This window comes from Canis lupus, chromosome 10 (genome assembly GCF_011100685.1).
Source record: "Canis lupus familiaris isolate Mischka breed German Shepherd chromosome 10, alternate assembly UU_Cfam_GSD_1.0, whole genome shotgun sequence".
NCBI lineage: Eukaryota > Metazoa > Chordata > Mammalia > Carnivora > Canidae > Canis > Canis lupus.
In genome coordinates, this window is record NC_049231.1 from 17696134 (window position 1) to 17712815 (window position 16682).

General features: G+C 60.7%; 2 protein-coding genes across 11 annotated transcripts; one reads left to right on the forward strand and one right to left on the reverse strand.

Moving 5' to 3' along the window:
* Positions 1-6: 6 nt before the first annotated feature.
* On the reverse strand, positions 7-11719 carry NCAPH2 (non-SMC condensin II complex subunit H2). 9 transcript variants are annotated; one of them, XM_038550089.1, is made up of 20 exons: positions 11480-11718; positions 7187-7288; positions 4864-4919; positions 4671-4755; positions 4525-4593; positions 4321-4400; positions 4097-4230; positions 3743-3823; positions 3235-3356; positions 2305-2364; positions 1920-1986; positions 1611-1718; positions 1463-1516; positions 1235-1305; positions 1061-1154; positions 906-962; positions 762-814; positions 580-681; positions 338-487; positions 7-272 (listed from the first exon to the last, which is right to left on the reverse strand). In XM_038550089.1, the coding sequence occupies exons 1-20, from the start codon at positions 11585-11587 to the stop codon at positions 132-134; spliced, it is 1794 nt and encodes a 597-aa protein (XP_038406017.1). In that variant the 5' UTR covers positions 11588-11718; the 3' UTR covers positions 7-131. The 9 variants fall into 9 exon arrangements, 8 of the variants coding, with proteins under 8 accessions (XP_038406017.1, XP_038406015.1, XP_038406014.1 ...); XM_038550087.1 differs by having other exon boundaries at positions 906-974; XM_038550086.1 differs by having other exon boundaries at positions 906-977.
* Positions 11720-11955: 236 nt separating this feature from the next.
* On the forward strand, positions 11956-16333 carry LMF2 (lipase maturation factor 2). Of its 2 annotated transcripts, none has more exons than XM_038550097.1 (14): positions 11956-12103; positions 12403-12656; positions 12776-12804; positions 12939-13156; positions 13229-13407; positions 13806-13947; positions 14066-14203; positions 14272-14377; positions 14451-14547; positions 14615-14797; positions 14909-15077; positions 15204-15315; positions 15397-15493; positions 15580-16333. In XM_038550097.1, the coding sequence occupies exons 1-14, from the start codon at positions 12010-12012 to the stop codon at positions 15880-15882; spliced, it is 2121 nt and encodes a 706-aa protein (XP_038406025.1). In that variant the 5' UTR covers positions 11956-12009; the 3' UTR covers positions 15883-16333. The 2 variants fall into 2 exon arrangements, with proteins under 2 accessions (XP_038406025.1, XP_038406026.1); XM_038550098.1 differs by having other exon boundaries at positions 14069-14203.
* Positions 16334-16682: the final 349 nt, after the last annotated feature.

A 16682-nucleotide genomic window follows, 5' to 3' on the forward strand; every position in this document is an offset into this window, starting at 1 on the left:
TAAGGGTTAGGTGGGTGGTAACACCGTTTTATTGGGCTGAGCCAGCCAGGAAACAGGGTGGAGCGGGCAGATGGGTGCCCGGCACCCCTGGGGGAGCTCCAGAGCCCACTCCCAGCCTCAGTGCTCCCCACTCAGGGCTGGGCCATGGAGGGGGCAGTGTAGGTCTGGAAGCGCTTGTGGGCCCGCTGATGCGTGAGCAGTCTCAGGGACATGGTGTCCACGGCCGCCTCCAGCCCCGGCTGCTGGGTTATCTCCACCGTGTAGTCGTTGGCCTGTAGGGATGAGGTGTCAGCAGAAGCGGGGACCGGGTCCCTCCCAGGCTCCCCAGGCCACTCACCAGCTGCAGGGAGGCCAGCATGGAGCGGCACACCTCAAAGGCAGGCTGCCCAGCCACTAGCTCCGCGAAGGGACACCACTGGTTGAGCTGGCTGAACCTTGAGACCACCTGGTCCCCATAGGTATGGATGTCAAAGGGCACGTGCTGTTCCTACAAGGAGGGGCGAGATCCTGGGGCAAAACCAAAGCGGGGGTGGGGTGGGGTGTCCTGACTCGCAGCCAGAGCTCAGCTCGACCCCTCACCTGCTCCTGCAGCAGGGGCTGGATGGTGTCTTCCCACTCCCTGATGCGCTGGCTCAGCTCGGTCTCCTGGACGAACTTCTGAGAAGTGGCAATGAAGAGCTCCTGGAGGAGGACCAGGGAGCCGTCACCTTCCGTGCAGGGGCCCCTCCCCCAGCACCCCACCTGCTCTCACTCAGACATACCACATTCCTTCGGACCAGCTCCTCGTAGCTCAGGGATGCTGACATGGCCTCTGCTTCTGGAAAGCGGAAACTGTGAGCTGCAATGGCCACGAGCCATGCCCTTTCCTCCCTCCCCTGTTCTCCGGGACCCCCTCTCAGGCCTACCCAGGTCTGCAGCGGCCCCGGGCTGAGCCTCAGGAGGCTCTGCATACTCCTCAGGCTCTAGAAAGTCATCTGCTGGTAGACAAGAAGCCCCAGCTGGAGGCAGGTTGGCTGGCAGATGTGAATCCCTACCCTGGCCCATCCCAGTAGGCTCCCACCTGCTGTCCTCAGATCCTCCAGGGAATCCTCCAGGTTGTCGTCGTCCTCAGGCCATAGCCCCTCGTCAGGCCTCGGCAGCCACCGCTCACCCAACTGTGCAGAGAGCACCCATGAGGGGCACTGCTATCTCCCGGCAGGAGCCATGCGAGCTCCACACAGGGGCCAGTACCTACCTCCCTCCTCTGCAGCCGCCGGAGAGTCTCCAGCTGCTCCCTCACATGCTTCCAGTACAGGACCTCCATGTCTGTACACAACGGCCTTGTGAGAGGTGCTCCCGTGTCCTGCCCGGGCCCCCACCCCAGTCTCCCTAGAGCCTTGGGCACCCCCAGGCCCAGGGGAACCAGACAGATGATGCCACAGCACTTTACCTCTCGGGAGAGTGCACACAACCCTGACCTCACCTGCAAAAGACGGGCCCTTCCGCCGGGGCCTCCTGCTGTCGGCATGGTCAGCGTCTTCAAGAGAATTTGGTTGGCAGGAATGAGGCCGAGTCCCTGTAGGCTGTCCCCGGACCCTCCCACCCTGGCCCAGCCCCAGCCCACCACTCACAGGCAGCCAGGTACCACTGGTGAAAGTCCTGCAGCTTGGTGGCACCCTTCCTCTTGCGTTTCTGTCCTGGAACCTCCTCCACACGGGGGGGCACGGAGTAAGGCCTACCTGGGGGCAAACGACTATGTCTGGGGCACAACTTTGGGCCCTGGGGTAGGTTATGGCACCCACAGGCCCCAGGAACAGCTGCACAAGCACAGTTCCCACCCGGCTCCCAATGGGTACAAGCCCACCCTCATCAAATGCTAGTGCTCCAGAGAATACATCCACAGATGCCAGAGAGGTGTCCCCTTGCACCCACCCAATTACCTTTCTTGAAGGGCTTAGAGTCCAGGGAGTCAAAGGGATCCAGGCTCTGCCAGGGGTCTGGAGTCTCCTGAGCACAGAGCACAAGCAGACGTGGGGGGTGGGGAGCTAAGGATGTGCACCCTCCCCCCCAGAGCCCAGACACTGAGCACAAAGAGCCAGCCACATTCAGGACCTAATGGTGACACAGCAGGGAGGGAGGAGCCCCAGAGTGGCAGAAGAGCAGACTTAATTTCTGGAGAAAGGAAGATTCCTTGAGAAAGAGTCCACAGAAAGGGCCTCAGGCTAGGAGCTCAGGTTCTAAAAGCTGGAGGAGTTTGGGGGGAGGGGGGGGGACAGTGGAGCTTCAAAGAACACCCTCCCTGGTCTGAGCCCCCATGCCCCTCACCTTCAGGGATGCTGGCTCCCGTCGCTCCCGCAGCACCCACCCACTGGGCTGGGCAGCACTCTGCAAAGAAACAGCTCCAGGGGGTCCCTCTCCTCCCCCTCCTCCTCCCTCTCCTCCCCTTCCTCTGGAGGAAGAGCCTGGCACCCAAGGCTTGGGCAACCAGCAGCTGTGCTCTGGCATCAGACGTCAAGAACCCTGCAGGGACCCTCTTAGGGTCCACAAAAACTCAAGAAAAAATTTTAGAAGAAAATACAAATAAATAAATAAATGGTTGTGAGGTACCTTTTTCTTTAAAATATACAAAAAAATCTTAAATGTCACGCATCTATCGATCAAAATTAACAAACGTTAACCTCTTTCTTATATGCATCAGAGTTTTTCTTCTAACAGATTTTTTTAGGGCAGCCCCGGTGGCCCAGTGGTTTGGTGCCGCCTTTGGCCCGAAGTGTGATCCTAGAGACCCGGGATCGAGTCCCATGTCAGGCTCCCTGTATGGAGCCTGCTTCTCTCCCACTGTCATGAATAAACAAATAAAATCTTTAAAAATAAATAAAAATAGATTTTTTAGCTCCAGGCCAAAACACAAAGGTGACCCATGAGGGTGGTGGGAAGCAGCAAAAGCCTTCAAGCCTGGCCCCTCCTGCCAGCCCGACCCCAGAAGAGTCAGCTTTGGAAACCAGCCACCATCCTAGGTGCCAGCCACAACAGCATAGGGCACAGGCCCTTGAACCCCAGCTCCTTGCTGAGGAGCAGCAGCTGTCCTGCTCAGAGAGAGGAAAGGCGTGCGGGGAACACCCCAAAGAGCTGGGGGTGAGGCCAGGTCTAAGGCTGTCTGGAGGGTGCCCAGACAGGACTGCATGGCCCACGTGAGCGTGGGGACGCTTGCCTGGCTGACGGCTTGAGCTCTGCAGGCCTCAGTAGGGGTCCTACCTGCTGTGGGCTCCGGGGCTCCTGGGGGACCTCGGGGGCCATGGCCTCAGGGAGCTCTGCTGCCCCCTCTTCATCCTCATCCTCACCACCACCTGCAGGCAGCGGATCCTCTGGCGAGGTACCTGAGCAGGTGAGTAGAGAGCAGACAGCAGGTGGGAGGCTGCCTTGCCAACGCCCAGGAGAACCTGCAAGGCCACTCCTCACTCGGCTTCCTTCAGCTGACCCAGGGACTGCAGCAGGGCACTCCACACTCTTCTCGTCACACCGCTCTGTTCTGTTTGGCTCATTTTCCTTTATCAATTTTCCTCCTGAAACGCTCCCATCCGTGCTTACCAGGGGAGAAACAGTAGGCCCAAACCTCACAGGCCCAAGAATGGTCACAGGGCAGTCACGAGACCAAGACAGCACAGTGAGCCACGGCTGCTCCCCACACCTCACCCCTGGGGTGGCTGAGCACAGCGCACCCCTACCCACACCCTGCAAATGCAGCACCACGCTCCCTTCTCACCTGGCTCCGGGGAGATGCTGAGCACGGGGATTGGGCAGCACGCAGAGACTTCCATTGGCTGCTCCTCAGCCCTCTTAGCTTCTGGCAAAGAGGGGGATTGGGCAGGGTCAGCCCAACCCCTCCCCCAGGAGACCCCTCCCAGGGGCCCAGCAGAGCCAGGGCTCAGCGGGGAGAACAGAGACCTGGCCCAGGACCCAGGCACCCTGGGTTGAACCAGCTACAGGCAAAGGGGGCAAAGAGGATGTGCACCTTCAGACACATCCTCACAGCAGGTGCCCGGGGAGGGAGGTGGGACCAGAGCCGGCAGGCACAGGGGACCCCTCCTTCCCAAGCCCGCCACACCCAAGCCCTCACCCTCCTGGTTCCTCGGCAGCAGCGTCTCCGTGGGGGGTATGCCCACCAGCTCCAACATGAAGGCTCCTCTGGGGTGAGCGGTGCAGGTATTCATCCGGAAATCCTTCCGGCTGGCCAGGACTTCCCCCTGACAGCTGTGCTGGCAAAACACATCCACTGCAGAGACCCTTGCCCAGCAGCCTCTCCCCTTATCTGAGTCCCCTCAGCCAGGCTCAGGCCGATACCTGTACAGGGGGCTGACATTCTTCTCCACCTCATCAGGCGCCACAAGGGCCATGGGCAGGAGAGGGATGATGAGGATCTCCTGCATGGAGGCCAACAGTGGGTGAGCCACAGGTCCCGTGGGCTCCAGGTGGGGAACCCATATGGGATGATCCCTCCAACCCCTGTCAGCTAAGTGCAGCCCCTACAGAAGGAGGGGCACTCACACGGGGGGCCAGGTCACTCCTCAGATCCACGTTAGTGCGGGCGTCAGGGAGGTCATCCAGTGACAGGAACTATGCGGGGACAAGAGCTCAGGAGCAGCGCCAGGCAAGTGCACAGCGGGCAGCGGCCACACACCCAAGAATCTCACCTGGTCCTCTCCCTCCTGGGGAGCCATGGAGCTGGTGTCCCCATCGGCCCCGTGTTCCCGCACCGAGGAGAGCTGCTTGGCCCGCCTGAGAGAGAACCAGTGCATGGGTGTCTGGGAGGCTGCAGGGGCCTCCCACGCTGCACGCAGGGCAGACACATGGGCATCCGCCTCCTGGCTCACCACCAGTACTCACTTCTTGCCGGAGATGAAATCCAGAGCCTGGTAGACCAGCGAGTAGAGGTACTCCACCTGGTGACGAGAAGCGGACAGTGAGGAGCGGGAAGGAAAGCCGACCTCAATGCAACCTGGCCCTCCCCAAAGGCGGACACACACAGAAGCCCACCGTCCTCTCCAAAACTCCCAGCAGAGTTCTGCCAACGTCCACCTGACATGTCTCATCAGTGTGGTCCTCTCCCCTTCCTCTGGCCCCGCACGCCACACGAGTGGCTGCCTTCACACCCTACACACCAGCCCGCATGCGGTCCGCTGGCCCAGGTCCATGCTGCTCCCGCCCAGCACCCACAGCTGCCCCCTTTCCTCCTGCAGGTTTGGGCCACCACTGCCCCATCTCCAGAAGCCCCAGCCACAACCCGTGGGACCCCACCCCCACGGTGAGGGTCAGGACTTCCGAGATGCTGGCCAGGAGGCTGTGCACCTGTGCCCCCTCCAGGCCGTTCCCTCTGGGGTAACCGTGCCCAAGGACACAAGCAACTCTTCTTGGCCCTGCTTCTTTTTTTTCATGCCATAAGTTTGCATGAAATCCTTCTTTTATGCACAGAGCTCTGCACTAGACACTGGACACGATGGTGACCATGCGGATGGTGGTCCTTCGAACATGGGCCCCATTTATTTGGATTAATTTATAGTGACTTTGGTAAGTGTCCAGCACGTCTCAGGACTCGGGCTTCACCCCATCCAGTCTACCTGAACTACGTACCACCGCTGTTCCCGCTTCATAGAGAATGAGCAGAGAGGCGTTGCTAGTACTTACCATCTTTGACAGCCCAGGTCACAGGCCGTCTGCATTGTTTCAGGAAGTCCTCCTGGGTGGTGCTGACCCCCCACACCTTCCAGACTTTATTATTAACATGTCACTGCACTTGCTTTACAACACGCACATCTGTCACTGCACGTCTGTGCAGACGTTCCTTCTCAGGACACATGCAGGACATAGGAATCTGACTTAATGGGATTATCTAGGACAAAAGCCAATGAGATCTCAAACTATCTTAATAACTTCTGGTGCCCCCAGTAAAGCTACTGTGTCCTGTGCTGGTCAGGCCTGAATGCAGGTCGCTCGCCCCTCCCTAGCTGGGACCCATCACATACTTCTAAACACTCACCTCGTGCACCTTTCTCCCAGCCACTAAACCGCCAGTTCTGGACCAGTGCTGTCACGCACTTCTCCTTGCCCCTGCAGGAGGGACGGCTCAGCACGCTGGGGGAAGTCACGTAAGTGTGCCCCATGGCGCCCTCACAAACCACAGGATACGTGTAGCGTCCATCACGCTGCCCAGGCTGTCAGCCAGTCTGGTTCCCCTCAGGAGTATTCTGAACTTCCACCAAGTCTGCTGATTCTCAGCCACTGACTTCTATTCTCCGTTATGAATACTTGGGCACTAGGCAGGAACTCTGGGTCCACCTCCCCTACGTCACAACCCTGACTTCCGCCTCCAGACTCCTGAGAGGGGTCTTTGCAACCCACGGCCCTGACCGACTCCTCAGCTGTGGGGTCTTGCTTCCTCGGCCGCCCCACCTGCCCTTTCACCCTTCAGGTCCGTGCGGTTCAGTCCTGGCTGTCGCTGAGGATATTCTGACACCTGCCTGCTGCCCATTTCTGATCTCGCCAGTCCAGGCCGAGGCCCAGAGCGGGGCACGAGCTGGCTGGCTGCAGGACCACTGCTTGACTCACGCCCACCCTTGTCTCCTCTCCCAGTGGCCTCTCCCCACCCCACAGTCTGGCCCTCCTTTCAGTGAAACCCCTGCTGACCTTCCAATTACAGACCCGTAGACACCTGAATACCTGTCCTGTATGGGTCAATCCACTGAATTCAACAATTTTTTCCTTCCCCTTAAAATTCTCTACCGCTCTGACTTCAGGACATTTTCTTTTATCTTTCTCTGACTTCCTTCTGGTGGGCACTTCCTAAATACCGGTTTTTCTCAACATGTTCCCTTCATCCTGCTTCTCCTCTTACTCTACAATATGGTTTCTGGGCTTTAGGACTATTGACATTTTGGACGGGATGATTCTTTGTTGTGTGGGGGGGCTCTCCTGGACATTGCTGGACGTTTAGCATTAGCAGCAGACCCTGCAATTATAAATCTAAGATCGCTCCTTGATGATAATTGTTCGATTATAAGTGTGAGCTGTGTTAACAGGTGGGGAGGAGCAGGGGAGACCAGAGTGCTGGCGGGGCCAGGAAGAGAGGGTGAGCCTGCCACCCGTGCCAGCAGGACACAGCCTTGTCCCGGAAGATACTCGCATGTGACACCAACAGCCAGGCGGCACCCACCTTCTTACTGTAGACACAAGCAGAACCCTGGATCAACAGTGCTGCCTCCATGAAGTTCATTGTTGTTTTCCCTTCATCAAAGGAAATGCAGATCTGGTCCAACTGCAAGACACAACACCAGGGCCTTGGGGCAGCCAAAGTCTGCGTGCGTCTCCCCAGAGAGCCCACCCCACACCGGCCTGCAGTGCCTGCTCACCACACGGCACCCTTCAGCCCTGGCTCTGCTCTGGGCTCACTGGTTGTCCATTGTTTTATTTTTGGAGGCGAGAGGCCGAGGATTTCTCCTACCTCCTGTAATCTCTGAGACCGCGTTTTGGAAAAGGGAGGCCCCTAGAGTTGTGAGCCACAAACAGCCGGAGCTGCACAGCAGTTCCCTTTGGGAGGCCCGGAGGCACTGCACACTGAGCCCCTCCAAGTCAAGGCCAGCTGGACAGAGTCGGGCAGGAGGAGCCCTCACCCTGGGAGTGCTGGGGAGGACACACACAGAACACTGGTGTCAATCCTTTGGGCAGAAACTAAGAGAACACTTCCAAATGAGTCCTTCCTCTGCAGCCCCTGGCCCCCCCTTGGCCCCTGAGCCCCAGCTCATATCACCTCTTGTCAGTGACCCGCAGGCCGTATGCCAACAATTCCCAAACCCGTCTACAGCAGTGCTGTCTCCTACACTGCAGCATGCGCCCAGAACCATCCCGAGACACCTCAAAGTCCCCTAACTCTATTTTCATACTTAACTCAGGGGCTCCCCACGCCTCAGCCCCCCTCCTGCACGCCTCTCAGCAAACAGCACTTGAAGCCCCAGCATGTTTTTTCAAACTCTTTGCCTTGGCTTTCCATCTGCCCTGCCGCCCACTCCCTGCCCTGCCCTGCCCAGTGTGAAGGCCTCCGCAGTGTGGCTCGCACACCCAGGGCTTCTCTCCACCTGTCAGGGCCAATTCCAGCCTTTACCCCGGCGCCTGATGCCGGGGTCAATAACTTTGATGAACAAAGTGCTAACATCAGTAGGTGCGCCTAAAAGACAGACACGCCCCAGGCAGATGAAGGAAGAGGCCTGGTAGGAAGACCAAGCTCGGCCACAAAGGCAGACCTGAGATTCAAATACTTAGGAACATGAGTATTATGCAAAGATGCCCGAAGCACAGGATAATGACCAAGGTTAGACATTAGGACCTGGGCACCAAAAGGAAAGGGGGAGTCTGGGAGGGTGCCACCAAGAGGCCACTTGTACCATTCCCATAGGATCCAGGGAGCTTCTCAGGCCAGTCTGAGCGAGCAGAACATTCTGGAAAGAAGTGAAGATAGCTTTCCCAAGGAGAGAGTATGAAGGCGAGGGCAGCTGAGCCACCCAGGCCCTGGGCTGAAGGGATGGCCCTTTCCTCCTCAGCCTACGCTCGCCCGCCCGCTCCCAGGACCTCATGGTCCACCTGCCTTCCGACAACTCCCGAATGCATACTCCAGGCAGAGCCTCCCATCTCACCTAAAGCCATGGATCTAACTGCCTTCCTCAAACACCATTTGGACATCTTAGCTAAAACTCTTACTGGACAGGTCCGCGCTGAGCCTAGATACCACCCCAACCACCCGTCCATAAACCCGCAAGCCCCAGCTCCTTCCTGTGCTCTCTCACCTCCTGCACTCAATCCAGGCCATGCTCCCTGCCCTTCCCTGCTCCACTGACTGCCTGTCCGCTCCTCCCCACAGTGACCACCCATCTTGCTCAGCCAGCCCCACCTCTTGCCTGGGCCTCGGCACTAACTGGGCTCTTCCCATCCTTCACTCCCCTCCAATCTACTCTTCACAAGCAGGTGCTTGTCTGAAGATACAAGGCAGATGATGTCACTCCACTCAGAACCCTAATAGCTTTCTGCCACTCTTAAGAAAAAAACCCAGATCTGGGCAGCCCCAGTGGCTCAGTGGTTTAGCGCCACCTTCAGCTCAGGGCATGATCCTGGGGACCCCAGGATGGAGTCCCATGTCAGGCTCCCTGCATGGAGCCTGCTTCTCCCTCTGCCTGTGTCTCTGCCTCTCTCTCTCTCTCTCTCTCTCTCTGTCTTTTATGAATAAATAAAATCTGTAAGAAATATTTAAAATAAAATAAAGTCACTAAAACCTATATCCTTTAAAAAAAAAAAAAGAAAAGAAAAAACCCCGAATCCTAAAGAGAGCCTTGCTGCCCGCCCCCACCCACCTCGCTGTACGGGGTCACACGACTCCCTCCCCGGGTTGTCCACGGAGCCAAGCGCCTTCCTACCTCGGAACATTCTTCACCTTGACTAGCCAACCCCTTTTATCCCCAACAGTTAGGGCCCCCAGGTAAACTCTTTTTGGAACTCTCAACTCTTCTCTCAAATGTCTCATCAGTTTGTTTTGTTTTTGTTTTTGTCTCATCAGTTTTACACAAAGACACAGTGAGGAGACAGGTGGCCTCTGCTCTGCCACCTGTTAGCTAGGACGCTGAGCCCAAATCTTAACCTCTCGGCAGACCTATACCTGTTCCAAAACTCCACATAGCTACTAAATTAGGATCCATCCTCCCACAAGGGGATAGCAGGGACTACTGTTTGCTTGCCGCTATCATCTCACGATTTAACACGATTCTCGGCTCCGAAGACACTCAACAACCAGCTAAAAAATGGATGCAAGAGAATACCAATGTGGGATCCCCGGGTGGCGCAGCGGTTTGGCGCCTGCCTTTGGCCCGGGGCGTGATCCTGGAGACCCGGGATCGAATCCCACGTCGGGCTCCCGGTGCATGGAGCCTGCTTCTCCCTCTGCCTGTGTCTCTGCCTCTCTCTCTCTCTCTCTCTGTGTGACTATCATAAATAAATAAATAAATTAAAAAAAAAAAAAAAAAAGAGAATACCAATGTGATATGATGTGCTAAAAAAAAAAAAAAAACTTCCTGGCAGCTGCATGGAAAATGAAAGAAAAAAGACAAAACGGAAGCAGGGAAATTAAGACTTCAAAGGGTAGAGAAGGTCTGGAAGAGCAACACAAGCAGCATGAAGGGAGGGGCGCCTGGGTAGCTCCTGTCGATAAACCCTCTGCCTTCAGCTCAGGTAGTGATCTCCGGGTCCTGGGATCAACCCCCAGGTCGGGCTCCCTGCTCAGCAGCGGGGAGTCTGCTTCTCTCCCTGCTCTCTCAAATAAACAAATAAAACATTTTTAAAAAGAAACAAAGAAAGAAGCAGAAAGGGAGTTGACCAACTTAGGAAGTAGATTTACCAGGCATCACCAAGTCCAATGTGGAAACCTGGAATCCACAGCAGCCCCACGCAGCACTATCCTCTGAACTGTCGCAGCAGTCTGTGTCCAAGCAGAGGACGCTGACCAACAGGTCAAGCAGTCATTCAACAAACACTCATTCTGTGCCTGCTGTGTGCTGGGCACTCTACTATGCAGAAAGAACAGAGTACACACGTGGTTCCTACCCTCGTGGAACCTACATTCTAGAGCAAAAAGACCACAAACGACTGAACAGGCCAAATTGTGATAAACATTCTAGAGAATATAACTGACTACGACAGAACTGCTTTAGACAGCGAGCTGACATTTAAGCTGAGGCATAAAGGATGAGGGGATCCATCCTACAGGGAACCAGGCGGGCCGCCGGAGCTCACGGGTTGAGCGTCCGCCTCGGGCCCAGGTCACGATCCCCGGGTACTGGGACGCCGCCCACGTCCGGCTGCCGGCGCGCGAGAAGGCGGCCTCTCCTTCTGCCTCGGCCCCCCGCGCCTGCTCACGCTCCGTCTCTCGAATACATAAAATCTTTTTTTTAAAAAAAGCAAGAGCTCGGAATCCCTGGGTAGCGCAGCGGTTTAGCGCCTGCCTTTGGCCCAGGGCGCGATCCTGGAGACCCGGGATCGAGTCCCACGTCGGGCTCCCGGTGCATGGAGCCTGCTTCTCCGCCTCTCTCTCTCTCTCTCTGTCTGTGTGACTATCATAAATAAATAAAAATAAAAAAAAAAGCAAGAGCTCTGCGCCCGCGATCGGGCCCTCCCAAACACCCAAACGTGCACTATGCCGCGGTATCGGAGCGAGACGCCAGTCACCGCCGCCAACGCATCCCGCGGCTCCCAGGTGCGGTGCGGGCGGCTCCGCGCTACTTCAGGAGGGAGCGGCTTCGAGACGCAGGGTCAGAATTGGGAGAAAAACCAAATACTCGTATCCCGAGGACGAGGGCGGCGAGGGCGCGGACGGTCGCGCGAGGCGGGGTCGGGCCCACCCCACCCCCACGCCCCGGCGCCCGCCCGCGGCCCCGCCCGCCCCGCGCCCCTCCTCCGGGGCCGCGCTCACCTCCTCCAGATACTCGCCCAGCTGGGCCGCCACGTCCACCTCCCAGTTCTTGGTGAGGTCGCGGATGGGCTGCAGCAGGTGGGCGAAGCGCGCCTCCACGTCCTCCATGTCCGGGGGGGCCGCGGCGGCCCGCGGGGCGCAGGGCGGTCTTCGAGGGGAGCCAGCGTCCTCAGCCCGCCACCGCCTCTGGCGCCATTTTGCTGTTCCCGCCCCGGGAAAGGACGCAACACGCGACGCCGCGCGCACACCTATGACGACACGGCCTCAGCAGGCGCCCGAGAGCGCAGCGCGGGGGCGGGGGCGGGGGCGGGGGCGGGAGCGGGGCTTGTCTTTGCTTGTGGGCGTGGGCGGGGCTTGCTGTTTGCGGAAGGGCCGGGGGCGGGGCTTGCCGGGGGCGGGGCCTGCCGTTTGCGGGCGGGGGCGGGGCTGGGCTTGTCGTTGCTTGTGGGCGGGGCGGGGCTTGCCGTTGCCGCCGGACGGGCGGGGCGGGGCGTCCGGCGGGCGCGTCTGCAGCTGGCCGCGTAGCGGACATGGCGGCCTCCGGGCTCCCGCGGCGGCTGTTCCTCCAGGGCGTGGCCGCCGTCTACGCGTTGGCCTTCGCGTCTCTCTACACGCAGATCCCGGGTGAGGGCCCCGCGGGGACGCCCCCAGCCCGCTCCCTGAGTCCGCTCACGGCCCCGCCGACGCTCCGCCGGCCCGGGGGGAAGGGCGCGTGCGGTGACCCGCTTCCCAGAGGTCGCGGCCCCTGAGCGCGGTGGGCGCGCACCTGGTGGGCAGGTGGGAGAGCAGACGCGGGAGGCCCGGGTGAGCTCCGCCAGCGGGGGCGCTGGCCCGGGTCGCCGGCTGCGGCGGGTCCGCGGGGGGGGGGGGGGTGCGGGCCCCGGCCGGCGCGCTGGGGGGGAGCCTGACGCGCCCTCCCGCAGGCCTGTACGGCGCCGAGGGCATCCTGCCTGCGCGGAGGACGCTGCGGCCGCAGGGCAAGGGGCGCTGGCGGCAGCTCTGGGAGACCCCGACGCTGCTGTGGGAGGCCCCGCAGCTGGGGCTGGACACCGCGCAGGGCCTGGAGCTGCTGAGCCTGCTGGGCGCCCTGCTGGCCCTGGGCGCGCTGCTGCTGCGCCCGCTGCGCAACCTCTTCGTCTACCTGCTGCTCTGGGCTGCCTACCTGTCGGCCTGCCAGGTAAGTGGGGCTGCCTGCTGCCACCCGCACCCATGTCAGGACCTCAGTCCCCCGTCCACCCTGGCCCCCGCCTGCCTCTGCAGACACCCCCTGCTCCCTGACAGCCTTTCTCCTTGCAGGTGGGCCAGGTGTTTCTTTACTTCCAGTGGTGAGTGACTTCGGTGTGGGGCTGCAGCAGGTGGGGCCGGGGAGGCGGGGGACGGTTGCCTCTCCAGGGAGGACCCTCGGAGGGGAGCAGCCTTGATGGGGAGGGGCCCTTTGTGCTCTTCCTTCTCCCCATAGGGATTCCCTACTGCTGGAGACTGGCTTCCTGGCCGTGCTGGTGGCCCCCCTGAGGCAGCCCCCCTGCCATAAGCAGACCCCCCAGGGCGGGCTGGCAGGGGCATCGCCCCATGAAGCCCTCCCCTTCTGGCTTGTGCGCTGGCTGCTGTTTCGCCTCATGTTTGCCTCGGGCGTGGTCAAGCTGACCAGCCGTTGCCCCGCGTGGTGGGGGCTTACTGGTGAGCGTCCCGTCCTGGACGTGGGACAGGGCTGGGGGTTGTCTCGTTCTGACCACCCCTTGTCACTTGCAGCCCTCACCTACCACTATGAGACCCAGTGCCTGCCCACGCCTGCCTCCTGGTTCGCCCACCACCTGCCTATCTGGCTGCACAAACTCAGTGTGGTGGCCACGTTCCTCATCGAGATTGCAGTCCCCCCACTGTTTTTTGCCCCCGTGCACCGCCTGCGCCTGGCAGCTTTCTACTCCCAGGTCAGTGGGGACCTCAGCCATCTGACGGGACATGGCCTTTGTGAGCGCTGCCCAGGGGGTCCTGCCGGGATTGGGTGGTTGCTGGGAGCACTCAAGGCCTCATGAGCAGGGAACAGGCTACCTCAGGGTATGAAGGCAAACCTGTGGGGCAGGGCTCAGCCTCACTGGGAGAAGTCAGGTTAGCAGAGGCTGCTGAGCCTGGGCTTTCTCCAGGTGACGGGGAGCCACAGAAGGTATGAGCAGGGAGTAAGGGACAGCTGGAGTGGGAGCATGACGGCCAGGGGGGTGACAGGGAGGGGATGTGATGCCTGCAAGAGAGGCCCAGGCACGGGGTGCAGAGGGACTTGGAAGGGCTGGAAGGGGGCGGGCCTTGGGAGTTAGCATGGGTCCTCCCCCAGGTTTTGTTGCAAGTCCTGATCATCATCACTGGCAACTATAACTTCTTCAATCTGCTCACCCTGGTGCTCACAACCGCCCTCCTGGACGATGGGAACTTCACTGCTGAGGCTGACAGCGGCCGCTGCAGAAAGACCCCCGCTTGTGAGTGCCAGCTTGTCCCGGACAGCCAGGCATCTTCAGCCCGACTGCCCACCAGCAAGTTTCCTGCCCTCCAACACTCGTCTAGTGACCCCAGCCCACCTGTGACTGTCTTGCTCAGCAGCCTGGCCCAGATCACTGCTGGCCCTGCTGGCCCTGCTCCTGGAATGTACCATCTACGGGCTGCTGGCCTATGGCACCGTGCGTTACTTCGGCCTGGAGGTTGACTGGGAGCAGCTTGCTGTTCACTCCACGACCAGTGAGTACCAGCTGGGGGGCCAGGGGCAGAGGCTGGACTGCCCTCCTCACACTCCTTTCTTTCTGCAGCCTTTACCTTCCACCAGTTTTCCCAGTGGCTGAAGATGGTGATTCTGCCCACCATGTGGCTGGGGGTGGCCTCCCTCGGCTGGGAACTGCTGACTGCCTTCTGGAGGTATGTGGTCCGAGGGGGTGGGGTAGAGCTATGCAGGGCAGGCCTGACGGCACTTGGGTCCCCCGCCCCCCAGGTGGACCCAGGTGCGAGGGTGGCTGAGGAAGTTCTGCACTGCAGTCCAGCTGTTCATCTTTGGCACTGCCACGGTGGCCTTGTTTGTGATCAGCCTGGTGGGTAGCACTCGGGGAGGGGGGTGGGGGCTGGAGGGACAGCACTGAGCTGCTGCCCTGTCTCCAGGTGCCATACTCCTACATAGAGCCCTCAACCCATGGGCGTCTCTGGACTGGTGCCCACCGCCTGTTTGGCACCGTGGAACACCTGCGGCTAGCTAACTCCTACGGCCTCTTCCGCCGGATGACCGGCCTGGGTGGGCGGCCCGAGGTGGTGCTGGAAGGCAGCTACGACGGGCAGCACTGGAAGGTAGACCCTGCCTCAGGCCCCCAGGGCAGGGAGGCACCCACGGAGGGAGGGAGGGAGGCAGAGAGGGTCCATCGGGTCCAGCAGGTCATGCTCACCTGTCGTGCCGGGCAGGAGATCGAGTTCATGTACAAGCCGGGGAACCTGAGCCGGCCGCCCCCCATCGTGGCACCCCACCAGCCCCGTCTCGACTGGCAGATGTGGTTCGCCGCTCTGGGCCCGCACTCGCACAGCCCCTGGTTCACGAGCCTGGTCCTGCGCCTGCTGCAGGGCAGGGAGCCTGGTGAGGCCCGGCAGATGGGGAGGCGGAGGGTCTTGGCAGGGTAGGCCCCAGGGGGAGCAGAGAGTGTGAGAAGGGGAGGCAGGGGCCGGGGGAGACAGGGCTGTGCTGACCTCTACTGCTCTGCAGTGATCCGCCTCATCCAGAACGACGTGGAGAAGTACCCCTTCCACAAGCAGCCGCCCACCTACGTGCGGGCTCAACGTTACAAGTACTGGTTCTCACATCCTGGAGAGCAGAGGTAAGGCTGGACACCGGGGTGAGGGGTGCTGGGGCCCGGGCTCAAGCGCCCCCCCCCCCCGGACATACCGCCCTGTTGCAGCCAGTGGTGGCGACGCCAGTGGGTCGAGGAGTTCTTCCCCCCGGTGTCCTTAGGGGACCCCCTGCTGGACGCGCTGCTCAGACAGTTTGGCCTCCAGGTAGGAAGGCGTTAGTGGGGGGAGGTGGTGGGTGGTCCCCCCTCGGGGTTGGTCTCCATGGGCCTCTGTCAAACCTGCATCCACAGGACAAGAGCCCGCCCCGAGCCCGCAGCTCCGGCAACACCCTGGCCCAGGCCCTCCACTGGATACGGAAACAGCTGTCACCCCTGGAGGCTTCCACCCTGCTCTGGGGGCTCCTTGCCGCAGTGGGGGCCATCAGGGGCATGCAGGCCCTGCTGGGGCCCCGTCCCCCCCACGCCTCCCCTGTGGCCAAGGAGGAGAAGCACAGGCCAGCCCCTAAGAAGGACTGCGGGCCTGCCAGCAAAGCGGCCGCCCCCGCCCCTGACAACTGCAGCGGCAGCGCTCAGGCTCCTAGGAGGAAAAAGTAGCCACGTTCCGTCAGCCACATGTCCAGAGGGTCGGGTCCCCAGCGCGCCGCTGGCCTTCCGCGGCAAGACACATGCAGCCAGCGTGCCTTAGCCGACAGGTGCTGGGACAGGTGCAGGTTGGGGTGCGGTCCCCAAGGGCAGGCTTTGGCCGCCCTGCTGTGTGGAGGCCCCACCACCCCAACACCTGCGCGACCGGGGCCTTCCCCAGCCCACCCTCGGCCTCCACCACGAGGTGGGCAGGTGACCCAGCTGGGGGTCTTTCTCAGGACACTAACCAGGACTGTGGGAGGCCCTTTCCTTCTGGAGGGAGCCAGGTCTGATGCCCCCAGCCCCCACCCCTGCACTGGCCGGGCTGCGGCTGACCAGCTGAGGACGCAAGGGAGGAGGAGGGAAGACACCCTGAGCCCTGGGCATTGCGGCCCAGGATCAATAAAGGCAGCTCTGTGCTTGAGCACGCGTCTGCTGTCTTCTTCCACCTCACAGCCCTGAGAACACGGGCCGTCCCTGCCCCTGGCGGGGAACACAGCGCAGATGCTGTCCCGCTGACCGCTCCCTGGCTTCTGGGAGGCCTTGGTTCTCCCCGGCTTGACGTCCTGCATAAAACAGACATGAGGTTGAGCTCCAGCATGGCCCGGCCGGCCGGCCCGCCAGCGCTCACGGGATGTCCGCGAGGTGGCCGTGTGGGACTGTGGGACCCAGAGTGCCCGAGGCCTGGGAGCACCGGGACCCAGCCCCTTCCTTCTTTCCTGCCCCTGCCTCCTCGTCCCAGGAAGCGGCTGAAGGGTCAGAGCCCCGGAGCT